This window comes from Culex quinquefasciatus, chromosome 3 (assembly GCF_015732765.1).
Source record: "Culex quinquefasciatus strain JHB chromosome 3, VPISU_Cqui_1.0_pri_paternal, whole genome shotgun sequence".
NCBI classification, from domain to species: domain Eukaryota; kingdom Metazoa; phylum Arthropoda; class Insecta; order Diptera; family Culicidae; genus Culex; species Culex quinquefasciatus.
The window spans coordinates 127,489,789-127,512,590 of record NC_051863.1 but is presented as its reverse complement, the minus strand read 5'-3'; the positions used below and the strand labels follow the sequence as shown (position 1 = coordinate 127,512,590).

Here is a 22,802-nt window from a genome sequence, read left to right as displayed (position 1 = left end):
CGCGCGCGTTACGGTACAAAAGAAGATTGTTCGAAGGAAAAAGAACGTTTTGTTGCGTTACGGTTGCAACATGTTCGATACAACACGGAGAGAAATGTACAAGAGAAATCATTATTATTTTTTTTTTCAGAACTTTTTTCGACGAATGAAAGTTGTGCGTTTTTTTAGGAAGGGTGCTTGTGTACGAAATGTGTGACAAAATTGCAGTATGTCCCATAAAATTCAAACCTATGTACTTTTTTGTGATGAAAACATTATAAGTTTGAGGTAGTTTTTGTTTATCATTTTAGTGAAACTCTGTCCATCGATTTCTTATGTGGCAAAATTTAAGGGCCGTACTTATAAGTACTATGAAAATATTCCAGAACTGATTTCTTGATCGATTTGGTGTCTTTCGCAAAGTATAATGATAAGGGCCATTCATGAAAAAAAAACAGGAAAAATAAAGAATATATGTTTTTTTCAATAAACGTTTGAACTAAAAAATTCCACTCTCAACCCATGCCAAATCAAAGTTGTATTGTTAATTTGATTTTGGTTAACCGCGGTGGATTTTCTTGAAATAATTCGAACTGTCAAAAATCCACCAAAGCATCTATTTTAAGTCAAAAAGGTTTTTTTAAAGCCTTTTTTCATTTTACATTTCAGGAAGGCGTTCTAAGCTTCTTTGAAATGCCAAGTTAAATTATTAAAATCCGACAATATTTTTTTTCAAAGAGATGCACATAATACACGAAGGATTTTATTTTGTTTAAAAAAATCACATTAATAGTTTCTAAAATAACGCCAATTGAATATTTTGGAAAAAATGATTGAAACTCAGGAAAATGCAATTTCAACAACCATAAATCAAAAATGTTGTAAAAATTTATAGAATATTACGATCCTTTTGAAAATATCATTTTCAAAAATGGATGACGGCATTTTTTTGAATTTGATTGCAATTCAATAATTTTGTTCCAGTACATTTTTGGTACTTTCAACAAATCATCTTAAAAAATATTAGGATGTTTTCCTGAAGGAAATATTAGCCTACGACAAACAAACAATCAAGCTCGCAAACAAACAAACTTTTTGACAGTTTGCCTGCTCTGTTTGTTTGCAGAAACGCTAGCCTGCATCATAAATTTAGCTTTGTTTGCAGGTGGTTTTTTTTATCGATTTGATTTTTTTGGTGATTTTTAACTTCACTTTTTGTCAAAATTTGATTTGTAAGAAAACACTATTTTTTTAGTTTTCTGACATCAAATGTCAACTTTTCAGAAATTTCCAGAATAGGCAAAAAATCTTTGACCGAGTTATGAATTTTTTAATCAACAGTGTTTTTTTTTCAAAAAATTGAAATGGGATTTGCAATCAAATTATACATTAGTGAAATTTTGATAAAGTGCACAGTTTTCAACTTATAGCCATTTTCAGGTAACTTTTTTGAAAATAGTCGTAGTTATTTATTTTATAAAATTAGTGCTTTGTTTGCACACCTTTGAAATTTTTTTTAAGGGCTGAGAAAATTCTCAATATTTTGCTCTTTGAACTTTGATGATACGACCTTTAGTTGCATAGATATTGCCATGCAAATATTAAAAAAATGTGTTCTCATTCTCAAAAATTCATAACTCGGTCAAAGATTTTTTGCCTGTTCTCAAAATTTCGGAAAACCTGCATATTAGAGTGTAACAAAAATGACTTTTTGGCGAGCATTCAGGGGTTTGTTCCGGTGGGCATACTGAGCCTAAATCCCAAATATGAGCTTGTTTGGACGTAACAGGAGCTGGCGCTCCGCCCTTCAATTTTAAATAAGATTTAACCCGCAAAAAAAGATTTTTTCAAAAATGTCACTTTTTGAGGCATTTTGGCCACCAATGCGTTTACCAAAAACATCACTGGCGTGTAGGCCAGATCCTTGCGCATCTTTTGGTATATATAACATTGAAGTTTGGAGCATCCTGGAGGTCGGTACAGACCTTCAAAGTTTGGCATTTTTTCGAAAAATCGGCCCCGGCAAAAAAGATATGCGTCGCAACTCGCGACGCCCGAGACGCCATTTGATTTTGCTGGGACCGATTTTTCGAAAATATGCCAAACTTTGAAGGTCTGTACCGAGCTCCAGGATGCTCCAAACTTCAATGTTATATATACCAAAAGATGCGCAAGGATCTGGCCTACACGCCAGTGATGTTTTTGGTAAATGCATTTGTGGGCAAAATGCCTCAAAAAGTGACATTTTTGAAAAAATCTTTTTTTACGGGTTAAATCCCATTTAAAATTGAAGGGCGGAGCGCCAGCTCCTGTTACGTCCAATCAAGCTCATATTTGGGATTTATGCTCAGTATGCCCACCGGAACAAACCCCTGAATGCCCGCCAAAAAGTCATTTTTGTTACATCCTACTGCATATATAGTGTATTTTTTTTAAACAAAAAGTGAAATTAAAAATCACCAACACATTTTTTACCGTGTATCATTTTTTCAGTGTGGCCCTTATCCATTACCTACAACTTTGCCGAAGACACCAAATCGATCAAAAAATTCCTTCAAAAGATACAGTTTTTTTTTATTTTTCATGTATCATTCTTGTATGGACAGCTGCCAAATTTGTATGGATGCAAAATGGCTTCTTTGGGCACACCGAAGGCATCATAAAAGTTTCAGCCGGATTAAAAAATACGAAAAATAAAATAAAAAAAGACCGATTTCGTAGAGAACTGCTCTCTTCTTATTTTATTTTTTCTAATTTTTTGAGTCAAGTGTAACATGGATTTGGTTCTATTATGTTTTTCCGCAAAAAAAAACTGAATAAATTGTGATGATTTCAGTTTTTTTAAAATAAATTAAAAACTATGTGAAAGTCTATGCCAAATTCTTATTTGTTTTGGAGCCCACATTATTTGTATTTAGGTGTTAATATTTCAATAATATAATATTAGGATGTAACAAAAATGACTTTTTGGCGGGCATTCAGGGGTTTGTTCCGGTGGGCATACTGAGCCTAAATCCCAAATAAGGCTTTCTAGTCAGAAATTTACCAACACATTCAAAGTATGTTTACATGACAGCTGGAAGTTTGTTTGCATCAGGTTTCCTATCTCTTTCTAGCAAATTTTTTTTGTCGAGCGACTTCTAGCTGGTTTATTTGACTGACTGCCCGATATGTCAGCTAACATACTTCGCAGGGCTGTGACAGCTACAGCTCGATCATTGTTTGCATCAGGACACTGTGACGAGGAGTTCGTCATTTTTGAGTTAAATTATATTTTTTTCACTGGGCCTAGAAAGCCTTATATGAGCTTGATTGGGCGTAACAGGAGCTGGCGCTCCGCCCTTCCATTTTAAATGGGATTTAACCCGTAAAAAAAGATTTTTTCAAAAATGTCACTTTTTGAGACGTTTTGACCACAAATGCGTTTACCAAAAACATCACTGGCGTGTAGGCCAAATCCTTGCGCATCTTTTGGTATATATAACATTGAAGTTTGGAGCATCCTGGAGCTCGGTACAGACCTTCAAAGTTTGGCATTTTTTCGAAAAATCGGTCCCAGCAAAATCAAATGGCGTCTCGGGCGTCGCGAGGTGCGACGCATATCTTTTTTGCCGGGGCCGATTTTTCGAAAAAATGCCAAACTTTGAAGGTCTGTACCGAGCTCCTTGATGCTCCAAACTTCAATGATATATATACCAAAAGATGCGCAAGGATTTGGCCTACACGCCAGTGATGTTTTTGGTAAACGCATTTGTGGTCAAAACGTCTCAAAAAGTGACATTTTTGAAAAAATCTTTTTTTACGGGTTAAATCCCATTTAAAATTGAAAGACGGAGCGCCAGCTCCTGTTACGTCCAATCAAGCTCATATTTGGGATTTAGGCTCAGTATGCCCACCGGAACAAACCCCTGAATGCCCGCCAAAAAGTCATTTTTGTTACATCCTAATATAATATGTTGGTGTAAAGGGTATGCTTGTATTAATTCGTTTCAATATAATCGGTAAAGTGTACTATCGACGACGATAACGACAAAACAAAAACGCTTGGAATAAAAAATATTGTCTACAAGTTTTGGAAGCTTTACACCAACCGGAACCCAAGTTTCACGCGCTATTTTAGGGGACATACTGAACTGTCCTAGCGGAAAGTTAAGGTTTTCACGATGAATCGATTGTCTAAAATTCCAATCTTTATTCCACGAGTCACATCGAACATCCACAGTTACAGTACAGAGTCTGAATTTTGAGTGTTTTTTTTTTAAACCAAATTACCGACAACTGTGTTCATTCCTCATGATTAGTAGATTTTTCCAACGAAATTTAATGTTATTATTTACAGTTTTTTTGTCTATTACAGTAAACCTTAACTATCCATTCAGACACAGAAAGGCACAGAGAGCTCGAAGAAGAAGAAGAAGGATGACGATCGACTCGGGTTTTTTTTGCTGTTGTTTTTGTTGAATTGGTTAGTGTTGAAAGTATGTGGTCGAGGAGTGGTGAAAGGTGAACGTGACTGAAACTAAAGGAAACCAATTGATCACGGAAGAATAAAGTAACGAAAAAGCTTGGTGTGGGTGCCGCCTTCAATGATTGGCTTTGTTTGCTGGTGGTGTGATGATATCCGATCTCTCTGTTTTGTATGCACGTGTGTGAGTTAGTTGTTATTTGGTTTGTTAATCGTTCGAAGCGAAAAGCAAAATTATGCCTTGGTTTTTCGAATAACTCTTTGACTATGGTGTTTTACGTTATCGCTTGTTGTTGTTTTTCAGTATGTTTGAGTAGTGGAAGTCAAGTTCTAACAGAATTCACACGCAAAAGCGCCACGGAAACTAATAAAGAAAAACTTAAGTAAACTCAAAACCATACAAATGTTTTTTTTTCTTTGTGGTAAATGGCTAAATGAGAACGTTAAATGTGTTTATTATATGTGAAATTAGGCCGAAAATTAACATGTTAACGGAGAGATGTTTCGTTGTTGTTTGTTTGTGTTAGTTTTAGTTGAAAATATATAGAGAAAAAAAGGATGGAAAAGATCCATACTTTAAAGGAAATATTTGAGTATGACATTAACCTTGTTCTTCTCAAAAAGTAGAACGTTTGTTTCATGTGTGGGTGTGCGCAAATAGAGGGAATGAAACGTGATGAATAGATAGATAGAAGATGATAGTAACACAAAAAGTGGATTTTTGAAAAATTACCTTGAGCTCTTCCTCCATTTCCGACATCTTTCGCTCCATCGCTCGTCTTTCCCGCTTTTCCAGCTCCGACAGCGAGTTGTTCTTGGTGGTCTAAAACGAGAAGTGAAGCGGTTTTAATCATGCTATCAATGAATACTCTTCACAGTTAACACTACAATGTAGGTCTGGCCAAATTGGAAATAACGGTATTAAGAGGAATAAAATTAGCTACGCTACTTTTTTTTAAAAACATTTTTGATATTTTGATACTTGGCAAAATAAGTTTGCCTTTGGACCTAGCAAATTTATTAGAAAGTCATTTAGCTAACACAAATTTCAGCAGCTTTTATCAACTTTAATGTTGGAATGGCCATGTAGCTTCGTTCCCCAAACTTACCGCGGTCGTGAACCTGTCGAGGGCCGACTTCAAACTGAGCACTTCTTCGTCCTTCTTCCTCATCGAGCTCTTGAGCTTCTCGTTGTCAGCTCTGAAATTCAAAAAAAAAAAATCAATAATCCAAGTTTCTTTCAAGCTACCCGGAAACACTCACTTGGCCTGTTCGTAGAGAGCTTTGTAGTCGACGTAGTCGCCGCCATTCTCCTTGGACTCCGCGACGCCGCTGCCATCCTTTTGCGCGTCCGCGGCGAGATCCGACGCGGTCGACCCAACCCGGGACCGGCCTCGCTCCGTTCCAGACTGTCGAATGAGGAAGAAGGTGTGTTTATTAGAAATTGTTTTTTGGAGATTTTTTAACGTAGTTTGACGAAAGCAATGATCAACCCGCGGGGCTTACTTCGTAACCCTCACTCTGGACGGAGTTTGTGCTGTACGAGCGGGAGATCGTCCCGGAGGACAGGTTGGACGCGATCGAGGCCCGACTTCGGCTTCGACTTCTCCGCTCGTGGTCTCTTAGAGATTGGCTGCGTCCCACGTGGACGCCGGTGTGGGCTTTACTGACGTACGAGGACGGGGAATAGCTGCTGTTGAGGCTGCTGTTGGAATTGGACAGTCCGTTCGAGGACAGGTGGTTGGCCCGCTTGAGTCCATAGCTGAGGCTGCTGGAGGCGCCGTTGTCGTACGTGGAACTGGTGTACGGACTGATGTAGCGATCCTTGTACGACGATCCGTACGAGCTTCCGTTACCGTAACGATCCTTGTCTTTGTAGGGCGATTTGTAGGCCAAGCTGCTGTTGCTGCCGTACGAGTCCCGCCGCGAGGACAGATTGGAATAGTCAAAGTAGTGTCCGGAGGAGGACCCGTTGCTGAGGTTCAACCGTGCCGAGGGACTCGACGTGGACACCGGCGAGTACGAACTGTACGCACTGGTCGACGAGCTGTACGGATTGGAACTCCCAGCACCGTACGATCGGCCATAGCTGCTGGTACTCAGCGGAGTCGACGACAGACTCGGGGCGGTCCTCGTCAGGGACGTGGCCCGGCGTGTGACGATCGGTTGCACGGTGCGGGACCGTGATCGGAATGACATCCTTCAGCGCTACGGGGACAAAGAACTCGGTCAACCATGCTCAGTTTCGCCGTAATTAGTGACTAATTCGAAACTAAACCACGCGTGCAGCGCGCCCAGCGTGTGTGTGTGTCTATCGGCTTAGTAATGGTTTATTTTTGAACAATCACCTTTGCGCGGATTCTTTTCTCACTTAGTATACAAGCTGTTCATCATCGCCGCGCTCAAAAAAAAAACACAGAGATTCAAGCGGCGGCGACAAACAAGAAGACTATTTTTATGCCATAATACGAGCTATTTTTAGCGGTCAATCAACCAAAATAAAACGACGCGAGGTGCGTGTTCTTGCCAACACACCCCCACAGAGCATCATCGCAAAGCCGCCGCAGGCAAGTGCGAAAAACCGTTGTTTATTAATGAAAGGAAAATTATAAACAATATGCCAAATCAACGGTTGCGTGGGCGTCGCGACGCTCGGTACAGCGCGTCGCGACGCTAGGTGCTTTGTAAGGGGAATCGAGTTGAATTCAGACTTCTAACTCTACTTTTAGTGTTGAGTCATATCAATTAGTCCTCAAACCCCCAAGCTCTGTCTACCAGAAGAAGCAAAGTTCTGCTACTTGTCCAACGCCTACGCACCCCAGCTATCAGTAACCTTTTAACATTCTCCTCTCCTAATGAACAAGAAAGCAAGTTCCACTCAAATGGCGCAGCTGTACGGAATTGCGTACTAGGAAAAAAAAGAGCAACCCGTGCGTCTTGACTTCCAAGTGGTTGATGATCAGGAAAACTGACACCTCAATGACTACTTGTTCAAAGTGGATGCTGCAGCAGAAGCACAGCAACAAGATAAAGTATAGTCTAGGCAGGCAGTCCCTCACCCAAGTCCCGCTTCACCTTGGAGTTATTCGGTTTCCTAGCTGAGGTGATGTTAAGTCATAATTCTAAGTGAGGTTTCATCGTCAGATCGTTGTGATCGTGATATCTTGCCGCACGTCGATTTTGGGCCAAATTTTGTTAAAGACGCAATTTTGTGTAGTACATTTCTGGAGTTTTTTTAAAAGGTCCAATGAACCAAATTTTCAGTTTTTGCTTTTTGGGTGTTTTTTGATACCCCTAACTCAAGGAGGTTTCAAAAACACCCAAAAAGCAAAAACTGAAAAGTTGGTTATTGGACCTTTAAAAAAAAACTCCAGATTTGTACATTTGTTCAGTTTTTGATTCCGAGTCGATAGGTGCTTTGTAAGGGGAATCGAGTTGAATTACATTACATGAAGGTGGGTCTACGAGCCTTCTGTGAAAAGTTCATTTTTTGAGATGGATTACCTCAGAGAGGAAGGCAAAAATAAAACAAAATACGGTTTATATCATGTTTTTAAAGAAAAACATTGACCCACGAAATCCACAATTTCCACACTTTTTTCTTATGAAGGTATTAGACTATGGCAAACAAACAAACAAACTCGCCTTCTTTGTGTTTGACAGTTTGCCAAACTCGCAAACAAGCCGTATGTTTGCAGGGTGACATTTCTCCAAACAAATGCAGGCGAACATAACAAACAAACTCGCACATTTTGATAGTTTAATGTCAGTTTGTCTGCGTCGCCAGCATTAAATTTTGTTTGCAGAAACGTCGGCTTGCATACATTTCGCCTCGTTTGCGAGTTTGCCGCAAACAAGTTTGCGAGTTTGTCGCAAACAAGTTTGCGAGTTTGGCAAACTTTCAAACGCAAAAAAGTGAGAGTTTGTTTGTTTGTCATAGTCTAATACAAACTTAATACGTCCTTTACGGATATAAACAAACTTTATAGGAGTGCAAAATAATGACATCGATCACTGAAACCAATGAAAAAATGCAGTTAAAAAGCAGTTATGGTTAAAAAAGTACTAAATTTATCAGTGAAATAACAAAAGAATGCCCAAATAAAGGTCCTAAAAAAAGTAGGGTCGACAGAAGAGATGCATTTGGCATGCTATTGACAAATTTTCGAGTTTGTTAGTGTTCCTTGTATTTGGGATGACTGTACTTTTTTCTATGCCCAAAGAGATCATACTGTATCTATTATTTCGTTCATACAAATCTCAAAACAATTTTGGCAGCTTCCCATACAAGGATGCAACCAAAATATTAAAAAAATATTTTGAATACGGTAAGTGGGTCCTGAAATTAAGCTTCAATTTGTAATATTATTGGAAAGGATTGAAAATGGATTGTTTAATCAATTTAAAAAAATCGCAGCCCTTCAGTCCTGCTTGACAGCTCGTTCCAAGGGGACCATAGTTGATCCATCGAAAAATAGTTGTCTTGTCAGTTTTTTACTATGCATTAATTAAAATGAAAAAAAGAGATCAGAAATGGGTTTTAATCGTGTTTTTTGCCGTTGTACATATAAATTGACATAGGGCTAAACTGATAGATTTGTTGTTTCTGGTAAAGTCGAAAGTTCAAAACACAAAAAATCAATTTGTTAATATTGTAATAAGATCGAAACCATTTTTCAACAACCCAACATATGGTCGTCACGTTTCGCAAATTTCCCACAACAAGAAAAAAACATTAAAGTGCACCGAAAAAAGATAAATATTTACGACTTTCAACGCTGGCCAATTTCACGCACGTTTGCCTCTATTTTGGACCCTCGCCGGTCGGGCTCGTGTGTGGTCCTCCAGCCAGACTGGCCACTGTCCCAGGGAGGAAAACCTCTGCCGGCAGTTTTGTTTATTGATTTTCCACAGGCGCGTGAAAAACTTTCACTCTTGCTCAGACGGTGTTGTGGTATCATCGTTTAAAAATACATCGACCATCGAGAAAGAGGAGTGAATTTCCGCAAAGAGACAAGACCGCCGCAACCACTCAGTTCTGGTTTTGGGAAGATCTTCCGCGACTTCTGTCGGAATTTGCACTCAGTTGCAGAAATTCAGTCAAACTGAGATCTGTTTGGACAAGTTAAAGTTTTACATATTTTCGTTTAAAAATTCTAATATTTAAAGGTTTAGTTTTATCTAATATTTTGTAACCAATTCAATGGCTATCTTTTATAAGCTGGTGTCAGTAAGTTTCATCAAATCGAAGGAATTTATATTGTCATCTTTCTAAAAAGAGTGCTGAAGATTTGCCAAAACATGGAACATTTGTATTCCGTTTAGTACAACTAAACAATTTCCTAAAGACCAAACATTTTAATTTGCTATCTTTGAATTTCGGAATTTTAATTTTTGGTTCATAATTCAAGTTTGGTTTTGCTTAAAATTAAGTGTAGCTGAGACCAATTAAACAAAACAGTTGGCCACAATTACTACCGCTGGGGTATACAACTTTGTTGATCTTCACGGCACGGCGGCGACTATTTATCAGAAGGTGAGCAAACCAATTAACATTTCATTGCTCTATAATTGAACCACCAACCAACTACCACCAGGTAAGAACCGCTCCAAAGCACATATAATTTGCTCAATAAAGGCAACGCCAAGTGTTCAATTCACTGTTCCACAATTAGCTTCGGCCAGCAAACTGCTTCTCGATCAAATATGGCATTAAACAGCTGGGAGAAAATCACAGATCACTAATCATATGCCGAAGGTTCTCGGTGAGAACCAGCTTCCAAAACCATACGCACACACACACACACGGCTGAGCTCGGTTTAGTTCCAAATTAGGAAGTTGCAGTAGAACCAGCACTAAACGCACCCCTTTCTCACTCTGACTGTTTAGTTGGTGTGACGAAGACGCGAAACACGTGAAATTGCTTCCTCTCAAACTACGGATTCTCAAACCGTGGGGTACTTCGTTTCGATCCTTCGCCGTACGCGTCCGCTTATAGACTGACGCGCCCAGGTAAGTTGGCAAGCTCTAGACTTCTTAGCTTCTCAGCATCCCGCGTGAGTCGTGAGAATCATCACCACTGATCGTCACGAACGGTGAGAGTGAGAGAGTGAGAAAAAGGGGAAAAGCGCGTGCGATCGTTTGTCGTTCGTATTTCATGTGTTTTTCCAACGGTGAGAGATTTTCCCGGTAAAAGCAGTGCGATCAACTGGTTTACTTTAACGTGCGAAACTCTGTGATTTTGGGGAATACCGTGAACTGAGATTCTTGGAAAATCGGTGTTTAAGAAACGATTTTGCCTTAACTGAATCGCAATGGAAAGGAAAACCTAATTTTGATTAAGCACAAAAACATTGTTCAAACTTCTATTTTTTATAAAAATTTCCAAAATTATTTTATGTGCTGTTTTTTTTCAGCAAGATTTTGAAGCGGGGGGGGGGGAATATACTTTGAAAAATATGACATTTTATAGCAAAAAATACTCCAAAACTTTTACAAACTTATTTTTTAAACAATTAAATTTTTAATAATTTGCAATACGGTTATAAAAAGACGCAACACTTTATGTACCTCATAACCGTATTTAGTTAAAAATACTAAAATTTACGCAATATTCCAAATTTCATTTTTGCTTATGGTTTGAAATATAAGTAATTTTAATGACGTAAAACATTGGATGCATTTTCACTACAATAAAGTTTTTCGTGTAAAATACTTATATTTTAAACGAATTTTATATAAATAACAAAATTTGCATAACTTGGATCATGGGTACCGTAAAACGGGGTGACTTTGATAGCCGGGCTTATTTTGATAGGTTTGCGATTTTTTCGCAAAATGAAGAGTACGATTAAAATACGTAAGGAATGGTTTAGAAACATACTGACCGTAGTAGAAATGTGTTCAAAGTACCTCAAGAAGAACTTTTCATAGAATGTTGACAAGTTTTAAAAGTTAGTTAACTATAGTTAAAAAAATGTTGATGAAAGTAATTATTTTAAACTTCTCAAAGTGTCATGATTTTCTCAATGAACATGATTTTTAATCGGAAAACGGAATGCATTTTCGTATTCTTTGGATAATTCTCCACTAAGAAAAGGTTTAAAAAGTTTGTAAATAATAAATAATATGTGTTTTTGAATTACAATTAAAAAAAATCTTCAAATTTGTAAGCAATTTCAGTTGAACATATTTCATGTAAAATGTGAAAACTTGTGATTCGTGCTTCGAATTCAGTATAAAATCGATAATTTTATAAACATAACTAGTTTTAACAAATTTCAGGCAAAATTCCGACTTTTTAACATTTTTACCTAAAATTTATATTTATTTTGCTTATAAACTTAATTAACTAAATATAAAACATTGATTTTTTTCTTAAAACTATATCAGCTACTTTAGTGATGGTACATTTAACGTACAAATACACACAAATAAAGTTTGAACATCTTAATTATGATTTTAACAAGAAAAAATATAACTATCAAAGTCACCCCGGAATTAAAACTAAGAATTTTTAACGTAACTATTTTTCTAAACAACTTTTTTCCGAAATAGTGCAAGACTTTGTGTGGCCTACCCCAGTACATGTTTTTAAAAAAATAATGTTGAGAAAAACATTACCTGTTGGAAAATATTCTAAAAACAAATTGAAATCCTATTAAAGTCACCCCGGTTTACGGTACAAGAAAACGATTATGTTTGAATGAAAATTTACTGAAAAAAAATGTCAGTGTCAAAAATATAAATTTTTCTTATCATAAACATTTATGATATCATTCTTTATGCAAATCATGAATTTTTTTACGAATTCAAAAAAGGCATATTGTGAAAATTTAAGAATTGTATACAATAAATATCGAATCATGTGAAACAAAATCTAATCTTGTGAATATGTAAAATAAAATTTACGTTTTTTGATACCCCTATTATCGATTTCGAAAATTTCCGGTTTTTGAAAATGAAAATTGAGGTTGCTTGTTATCATTATTTTTAATTATGAAAGTTTGAGTGTTCAAATAAAATATGGCATATTTTAATAATTTGAAAATTTTAAACTAAACAATATTTTTTTTAAATCAAGACTAACATTTTTCAAAAGGGCCAGACATTTCATATGACGTCTTTTTGAAGTGTTAGTCTTAATTAATTTTTTTTTTAATCAAGACTAACATTTCAAAAAGACGTCAAGTTTGGCCCTTTTGAAAATATTGTTTTCGAAAATATCGGAAAATTTAACGAATGTTTCATATTTTAACATTAGACATCAGAAAATAGTCCCGCCCGTGTGGATCAATCGGACCGCGCACTGGACTCACAATCCAGAAGTTGCTGGTTCGAATCCCGCGGCGGGCGCTCTAAAAATTCTAAGTGTAAATATGGGTATCCGGCGCCGTCGCTCCGTGCCGTACTCAAACACTTAGGAGCCCAGGGCGGCGAAGTCCTTGTAGTTAAAAGGAAGACACTAGTGGTACTAGCAATGATAGCCGACAGCTATAAAGTCCAACTTCTTTTTTTTTTATTAGAAAATAGTGGGTAGTTTATAAATCTTTGCATGGCAATATCTCAGCATCTAAGGGTCGTATCAACAAAGTTCAAAGAAGCAAAATATAGAGAATTTTCTTAGATTTAAAAAAAAAAATCGAAAGTGGGCAAACATGGGCACTAATTTAAAAAAAAAATAATAACTGCGACTATTAATAAAAAAGTTACCTTTAAATGTCTATGACTTGAAAAAGGTGCACTTTATCAAAATTTCACTGAAGTACTTTTTGATTGCAAATTTGTTTTTACATCGAAAAATGAAGTTGAAATCAAAAAAACATATTTTGGTCAAAGATTGTTTGCTTGTTCTGGAAATTTCTGAAAAGTTGGCGTTAGATGTCCCCTTAAACAAATAAAACAAAAACAAAAAGAAAATAAAAAAAAATGATTTTTGCAAATCAAGTTTTAGTGACAAAAAGTGAAATAAAAATCATCATCGATCAAAAAATTCCTCCAAAAGATACAGATTTTTGATTTTCATGTATCAGAGCAGCCGAATTTGTATGGAAAATTATATGGACAAACTGCAGGCCAAGGATTGATACCTAAGAGCATGCAATGGCACTGACCTTGTTGCGTGCTCTTCGGTTGACGTCCACGTAAGGAACATCCTGGAAGGAGCGTAACTAACTACATCCGTAGTTCTGTTAGATCATCCGAATTATCTTGATCAGAACAGTATAGCTCTGGTTCCTTGCGAGTGTCCTATTTTCTTACCTCCACGTTGGCTTGGTTTTCATGATGACCTAGCTGGTGGCCTGTGGAAACGGATCGTAAACCTTTGACCACCGCGGGTCAGAGTCGAGACGGCTAAAAGAAAGGGGCGCGACAATGTGGGAAAGGGAAGTAATTTGTGATTGTAGACGGTATTGTTTTGATTAGCAGTATGTTGAGTCAACTGCTGTGGATGTACCTGAAACATCGCACAACGGGGTTTCTCTTCTCTTCATTCTCAGCTACCACCTATCTCCTATTTTTATTTTGCTTTTCTGATTCCCAATTCTTCACTGATTCTTCTATTTAATATCCAACATTTGATTTTAATTTTACTAACTTTTGATTCTCTTATCTCTTAAAGCTTTTCCACTCTTTTCTATCAATTGATACTGCTGTAACAAACTTTGTTTTAAAAATATACTTTTCCTTAATGTACTAGTAATATCAAGTCTATTTATCATTCGCCTAATTTTTTTGATTTAATTGCGAATTTATTTATTTGAATAATTCTTTATCTGTCCTATAAATTATCATTACTATAATCTAAGCTTGTTTTGTATCTCTATTTATTAACTATTGTCTTATTTTACATCTAATACATCTAGCTTCTCATTTTTATTCTTCAAAATACGCTCATCATTCTCTTACTATTGATACTTGATTTTTATAAAATAAATTCTCTTTTACTGTCAATTGTTTTCAATCTTCACCCTTTTTTTCAATCAAGTGAGGTTTGAACCCTTACTCAATTTATGGAATGGTTACAGGATTAACACAAATATTACTATTGTATTTTTGGTAAACTTTTATAACATGCTTAGGACCAAAAATTGTAACAAAACACCGCGACAAAAGAAATAGCAACAGATAAACAGACTCAACAATAGGGAAGATTTCAGGAGAAAACAATACACAGTAAATAACAATAAGTTTTTGAATTCAAACTAAAAAATAAAACAGTTTTTGCTTTAATGAAAGTTGATAGGCACACTATAAATGGTTAGGCGCTTATACTTACATCAAACCCTACTTAATGTACCACCCCCGGACGAGTTAAAATGCGTAACCGGAAAAGAAGGTGTGCATGCCTGGCACGAACACTCAAAGCGTGTTCTAGCGTGCTGCTCGTACTGACTCAGAGCAAGGGTGAGATGTAGGTGTAAGGGCAGTGCGTGTTCGTCGGGAACCTAGTGCATAAGATCGGTCAAGGCCCGTTCTTACACTGAAAATTGCGAATTGCGAAAATTATATGGACAAACTAATGCTGCAAAATGACTCCAAAAAAGTTTCAGCTTGATTAAAAAATACAAAAATAAAAAATACCGATTTCGTATAGAACTGCTTCATTACTACTTGATTTCGAGACCAATAATTCTTAAAGCAACTTCTTCGCAAAAGCATACCGTCTGGAGATTTCTACGGAAATAAAACCGCCAAGAAGCTTCGGCAATGTGAAATTAACCAGCCAGCAGCGACTGGTCTGTTTCGTTTAACACCTAATTTAAAGTGGGGAAGATTTTCCTTAACCCCATGCGCGCGTACTTCTCCGCTGCAACAACGGCAACCCGAGGAGTAACGATTTAATTTTAGCTCCCGACTATACGCCATGCATCACCGGGGCGAGGTGCGTCGTTATTCTAAAACAGTGCAAGCTAGCTGGTTTGACAAACTTCCGGTTTATTGCTATTTAATCTTTAGTTGGTTTGACAAAGTGCCGAGGTCTGTAAAGGAGCTATCAGACTACGATACACAAACAGAAAAACTCGCGAACAAACAAACTTTTTGACAGTTTAGCAGTTTGCCTGCATTTGTTTGCGGAAACGTCAGCCTGCATACATTTGACTTTGTTCGCGAGTATGCCGCAAACAAGTTTGCAAGTTTGGCAAACTGTCAAACACAAAAGAGTGCGAGTTTGTTTGTTTGTTTGCCATAGCCTAATAGCTCCTTAAGTCACATTAAGAAGTGTTGTTGTGTGTTTGACAACAAACCTTTTCAAATTATCGGATTTTCACTGTACCTGCAAAGCAGGGCCGCGTAGCCTGAAAACGGCAACGTCAAGGTTATTTTCACCATAATTGTTGACCCGTCCGTCCCGTCGATTGATCACGCGGCGCAAGTTGAGAGTTGGGAAAAGAAGGTGGCCGGGTTTATTTTTCCCTGAGCGGGGCACGTTTTGACGTAAATCGTGCTGGAAACATTGCTGTTTACAATCGATCTGCGCGAGCGATCGATGAAAGGTTGGGAAAACTTGCCAAAACAAAAACATTTCGGTGCTCGATCGTGTGCTCGATCAAGGTTGAAATTTTGGGAAATATGTTAATCTTAGTTTGGAGTTTTGGCACCGATGTGATTTTTATACTTTTAAGACGAAATCATTTTTTTATGAATTCCCACTTCCGACGTCGGATTCCATAGCTGAGAGTGTACGGGTACAGAAGATGCTACTAATTGATTTACGGTGTCGTAAAACCTGTAGCATAGAAATCCCTACGCGTAATCCAGTGGCGAACCTGCAGGGGAAACATTTCTCAGAGCGCGTCACAACCCACGCATTTCATGACATTCAATCTGGCATTCACAGGGCCCCACCGAGCATAGACGGAAACATAAGCGTCGCGACGGCCGCTGATGAGGAAACCATGTGGTGGCGTCCAGGCGTCTGATGTCGGGTTTTAATAGTCTGATGGCGCAACAGGTTTTACAAGAAAAAGGGTTATAAAAAGGGCAGACAGATTTGTGCAAGACCTCCGTCATTTTTCCATGTTAAGTTATTTTGAACATTTTTTTCTGTTTTAAGGCTACTCAAACATTTATAGAAAGCTAACCAGCAGCAGCCTGTTGTGCGAAAAGATCTCGGCTTTGTTTAAGAGCATTATGTCAAAATTGAGTGTAAAATACTCTCGAACGTTTTGTGCTTTACTTTCTCAGTCTGCACAGTTTTTCCACTCAAGTGTATGCATCTCTCTGGAGATGTATCAAAAATCACATTCTGCTGGTTTTCTTGGGGACAAAGCATGGAAAAGCCGTCCGTCAAAATCCGAACCCACCTCGAAGGTCAATCGTCATCTTCACCAGGGTGTCGATGATGGTTCTGGGTCGCCGTTAGAAGCAAAAAAAAAATGTTTAAAAAAAACTCCCTCGTCCCACTATTATCACGTCTATTTTCGAGACAGCGGCTGTGTGTCGATTTCATTTTGACGTTGCGGTCTGTCGAAATTTTGACCATGACACACTGATCGGCTGATGTACTCTCGTTGTCCCACCGCCGCCGGTTCCCGTAGATTTGCATCCAGTTGCGGTGCCGCCAAATGCCACCTCGGACATGGCAAAATATAAAGATTTGCTTTCTTCTCGGCTAGACAACTTGTCATCGGGGGTTGTCATACGATGCCCCCGAAAAAAAAGAAACAGAAACCGTCAGTCGTCGATGCTGTTTTTATTTTCAAGCCTCTAGTCTACCCCGCCAAGTCGTCTTGACTATCACGTGTCACAGGTTTGGCCCCACTAACGGCCAATAAGGGATTGTCCAAAGTTGGTTTTGATGCAGCGAGACGGACGTTGGCGTTCGCCAATTAATCCCACTAAACGCTCAAGACAAATTTTGTCTCCCGTTAGCCGGAACGGGAGGAATTAATTGGCAAATACGGTACAACCCCGGTGTATTGAATCTGATCCAACGGCTTTTCTAAACACTTTGTTTACGTTTCCATCAAAAATGTGACAGACGGCAAGAGAAGATTTCTCCCAAAAATAATGACATTTCCATGGAGGCGCTTGGTACCCATGCATCTCCTTCACACTCTTATTTTCCCGACTGCCAAAGAAAATGTCCCGCGGTAATGTAAACAAATCCCTGAACAAATTCCGGCGCACGCGTCCTCACCCATATCCCACTGTACAAATCCCACCCTTGGCCAAACGACCTGCTGAACTTGTCAGAATCTGTGGCAACACACTTCCGCACACTGAAACGAAAACACACGTAACAAGCTTCGTCTAAATGACCCTGAAACGAGGACAGGTGCCGCCGATGGCCAAACACCTCCCATCTCTCTCGCTCCGGTCCAGGTCGGCAGGTGCGCCGGAATATAAACAAAAACAACGCCCGTTTGCCCGTTTCCTGCGGCGAGCTCACAAAGGACGCTGAACCGGCACGCTGCTACTGCGTCCGTAAATCTCGGATAATTATCAAAGTGGCGGGAAAACGTTGGCACGACAGATGGAACGTACTGGGGCGTGCGTCAAACCGGCCATTGATGTGGCCTTCGGTGTTTTGGTGAGAAGAAAAAGGTATTTTTCGTCGCTTTGATTGGCAAAGTGATAAATCTGCGCTAGGAATTTGTTTCAGTGATCACAGAAAAGAATGGGTAATAAATCGGGAACAAATTTTGCGTGGAACATATGACATGAATGATAAAATTTAGGCTTTTAACTGTGATTTACTAGAGTTTTGTGTTGATATGTGGCACAAACCCACAACAAAACGATGCCAATATTGCACAGTGATCTAGAACGTAAAATAAAGCGGAATAAAGATTTTCGAAAAATTGCGACATTCTGGAGCTTTGGTGAATTCAGAAAAGTTGTTGCAAATGTAAGAAGACAACTTTTGGTTTGGTTGAGAATTAGGGTTGTTCACGATTAAGATGTTTTAAAAAATGTGAAAATCTAACTTTTCAGGAATATTTTTTCTTGTCTTCTAAAAAGTTCGTGGGCTTGATAATCCAATCCAAAAAACAACATTTCAGTTATCTAACTATCTACGCCTTTTACGTCCAAATTTAGAGAAAGCATCTGAGCAAACTATAAAAAAAATTGAGCGTAGCAATTCAGAGCTATTTTGAGAGAGAAGTGATATTCGGGGCACTTTTAAAGCTCTAAAAAACAAACATTTTTGTTTTTTCAAGTCAGTTTGGACTTAAGGATGAAAAGCTACAGCCATTTTAAGGTAAAAAATGCAATTTTAAAACTTAGATATCTCAAAAAAGCGCAGACCAATTGTTTAGGATTTTGACCCCTAAGTTTTCAAAAAAAAAAAAAAAGTTTGTTTCAAACATCACATTTCTCTAAAAGTTAACCCTGAATTGTTACATTAAATAACTGATTTTTTAACTAACTATTGAATGTATTTTCTTATCAACTTGATGTCTTCAGCAAAGTTCTAGGTATTGTTTAGGACTATTTAGGAAAAATTGCCGATTTTTTAATCATTTTTTTTTTTTTTTTGCAAAAACTTCCCAAAATCCGTTTTGATTTTCGAGATTTGATGATGTGTTTTCGAGATGCCATAGAGACTAAAGTTATACATTTTTGAAAAAAAGTGATTTTTGTAAAAATTCACAATTTCATACATTAAATTTTTTTGAACTTATTTTTTGAGTATTTTTTCCGTGTATCTATTGTTTTCTGAATAGTCTTCAACAATATCTACTACTTTTCCCAAGACACCAAATCGATCAGTATGTATGGAGTCTTATGGGAGAACAAATGGCACAAAATAGCTCCTATGGTCAAATGGAAAGTTAGAGCCAAATTTAAAAATACAAAAATAAAAATTGTCGAAATCGGCCGATTTCGTGGAGAATCAAGTTGAAAATTGCTTAACTAATTTTCAACTTGATTCTCCACGAAATCGGCCGATTTCGACAATTTTTATTTTTATTTTTATTTTTTTTTTTAAATAAAAATTGTCGAAATCGGCCGATTTCGTGGAGAATCAATTTGAAAATTAGTTAAGCAAGGTTTTCGACAAGAATGTATGGATATTACTTGGAAATACCATTTAATGTTATACTGCCCATATTTGAAAATTCGGCTATTATGCCAAATCAAGTATTCCGAGAAAAACGCGTTTTAGTGTTTGGCACAAAATCTCCGTCAAGGCAATTTCCCATAAGAGTGGCATATTAGTCGTTTGATTTTTCGCATTGGCAGCTAAGTCTAAACACTATTTCAGTGAAATTCAAGTTCCAGGAGATGCGCTGGTACATCCTCCACCGGCTGGTGCTAATATCTCGTTTTTGCCAAAAGTGGATATTAGCCGTTTTTTCAATGGTGGGCAGTATAGTGTTCATTATTTTAGTGTACAACAGAATGAGTCAAATTAAGACTATAATGGATGGCTTGCAACAAATAACAAACTTCTATTTAAAATGAATTGATCTTGAAAAAAAAGTTGTAGTCTTGCGAAGAAATGCATTTAAAAAAAAACGATAAACACCAAGCATCTACTCTATCCCAAAATTACAAAAATTTCGATCACCAATCTAGCTTACAATTACGACTTGCCACTATTCCAAACTCAGCTCATAAAAATGGCAAGTGGAATGAGATGAGATTAAACAGAATTCGATCCGCTCCATCTTGCCCCGACTCGTGGATCTCGTAGATTTATTTTTCTTGCCTCGATTCGCCACGGGGAGATGATCTCTTTTGATCAGAACTTCGAGTTTCAGCAAAACTAAAACGCACATCTCTTCTCCCCAGCGGCACTATAAACGTGAAACCGGGAAGAACCTCAACGAGCGTGTGTGTGTGTGTATGAACAGCATGTTTACATCATCTCTATTTTCTAAAATAGGAGCGCACATACACACGTTGGAAGTGAACAAAACCCGTTTCCAAAAATAGCCTTAAATACACTCTCTACGGCAAGACCACCGTCGGTTTGTAGGTACTAAAGATCGAGTAACACTTGCACTGAAGGACGAATTGCCACAGAACTTGCACTCAAATGTGAAAAAGAAAATTTAAAATTGAAATTAGGTAGTTTATAATAAAAGCAAAAACAATAGCAAAAAAACTAATGACCAGCTGTCGCAAGTCATACAAATACATGCAAAAGTTAGCGTAAAGATGACCATGTATCATGCTCCGTTGTCACCAACACATTCTTAAAACGGACGCATCGTATAAACATAAGTTGATAAGCTTTTCGTACTTTATAGCATGTTGAGCAATTCAAAATTTCAATATTTATTATGCAATTTTTTTACTGAAATTTTTCAACTCAAAATTAAAAGCCCCGAATAATAAAGTACATTAACGCCCAAAAATACGTGCATGTAACGTACAATAATCGACCTGAATTCCTCCCAGCAGCTGTTTTCCTGTGGTCACACACGGGTGCACCCATGGTGGTAGCCCAGACCGGTGCAGATCTAGATCTAGAGAATCCCGTGAAACAAGTGACGTCTCTCGCGGTTGCAAGTTGGTCTTCGCCGCTATTTGGCCACGCTGATTTAATTTTAGCTATTTCGCATTCGATGCATCCACTAGAAGCTGGGGCGATGGTTCGCACCAATGTTAGAGAAGAAGCCGGTTGACACCATGTCATGTCCCCGGGACGGACTAAATGACGACAACTTTCGGCTAATGCAGGTTCAATGCACTCTCGTCGCAAGTCGCCACCGGGGCTGAGATTTGCGAGTTTTGCGCGCTGCGTTAGTGAAGATCACTCAAGTGCGTCGTCGTCGAATTTGTTTGCACCCTGCATCTTGCTAATGGTATAAGGTCAAAGTTGGAGGTAGGTCAGAAACCCTGCGCTATTTTAGAGCTGAATTGAGTCTTTATAATATGCCCTTTGAAGCGTAGATTCATCTTATCAGAGATATCGTAGACAGGTGAGCTGACTGTATGAGCTAAATTTAAAATATAAAGTGTATTTAACTTTTTTGGCAAGACGCTAATTTCAACCGAGTCGTCTTACAGTTTTAATGACTAGAGCAGCAGTCATCCGGGATTGATATCTGTCGCCAATTAGCGTAAAATCGACAGCCAATTTGTCAAATGACTGTTTTGAGTGTAGAGCAAGTGAAAATTTTGTCCTTTTGAAATCAATGTAAACTTAGAATTGTACATCAATAAAACGTCAATCTTGCCTGGAAATTTATTTATTAGAACATTAAATTCTAAATGCAAACAAAACATCTCTAAAATCAAATGTGACTATTAGGTCAAGATCAGCGAAGAGAATCCTGAACTCCTTTAATTTATTTTTTATTTGAATGAAAATTTGTCAATGCATTCCTTATGAGTAATTCTTCATCAAAATAACTATTTAATATAATTGCTTCGTACAATTTTGACAGTTGTCCACAAACAAATGGAACATAAATATTCAACAATCAGAATCTTCGGCAGGGATGGAATAATCACGAAAAAATCAATTTCGCTTGCGAACTTTCTTCGCCCACGAAAGAGAGAGGAGGCAAATCAGGCAAAAGAAAATCGCTCCCGAAATTCTCCAAGAAAATCAATCTACTGATGATTTTTTGTGAATTTCCTTGTCAGTATCACTTAAAATTATTTATTTCACTTTGTTTACACACATTGCCCATCTACAAAAAGTGACAGGTCATTTTTCGACGTGTGACGTTACACTTGCAAGTGTAGTAGTGAAAAAGATGTTCCGCCGAATAATCAAGATGATGATTTTTTTAGATTCTTTTAACCGATCTTTCGTGCGCGAGAGAGGAGAGCATGCTCCCTTCGGATTTTTTCTATTGATGAACATCCAAAGATTTTCTTTTGATGATGATTATTCCATCGCTGCATACCAGACTCGATTATCTAATAATAGAAATTCAAGATAACCGAACCTAGAAAAAAAAGTTTTTTGTTGTCTTATTTTTGATTGTCGAGCTTAAGCCCCAAAAATACGCTAAAGGCGGTCAATTTGGCGGTGACGAAATAATGAAAGAAAAATGCATTTTACTGTTTTATAGGCTATTAACTATCCAAATTTGACCAAAATAGGGTCGCAGAATTCGAATTTGATGTTGAAAACAAGAAAAAGAAAAAAAACTTCGTATAATCGAAACTTCGGATGATCGAGGCTTCGGATGATCTAGTCCTTGCTGTATTGATGAGGACTGTTTAAAAAAGGCACACACAATTTAGAAAAAAAATAAAATCAATGTTCCAAAAACTCTCTCCCATTTTCTAAAGACAAACATTTCCGAAGAACCAAACATGTAAAATAACGAACTTTGGAAATGTCAGTCTTGGTAAAAAACAAAATCCCTTTTAAAAGAAGATCAGAAAAAATCAAAAATATTTCATTTCGATGCCTCTGTGCTCTCTTATATGCTAACT

The 22,802-nt window shown here is 37.6% G+C and overlaps 1 protein-coding gene across 12 annotated transcripts in view; it reads right to left on the bottom strand.

Moving 5' to 3' along the window:
* Window positions 1-22,802, bottom strand: part of LOC6038814 (protein phosphatase 1 regulatory subunit 12A) — a 108,579-nt gene that overhangs the window by 6,146 nt on the left and 79,631 nt on the right. For all 12 annotated transcript variants that reach the window (XM_038264564.1, XM_038264557.1, XM_038264562.1 and 9 more), the window contains 3 exons: window positions 5,708-5,853; window positions 5,554-5,644; window positions 5,178-5,267 (listed from right to left, as the gene is read on the bottom strand). In XM_038264564.1, coding sequence (XP_038120492.1) covers window positions 5,178-5,267; window positions 5,554-5,644; window positions 5,708-5,853 — 327 coding nt within the window. The remainder of the gene's footprint in view (window positions 1-5,177; window positions 5,268-5,553; window positions 5,645-5,707; window positions 5,854-22,802) is intronic.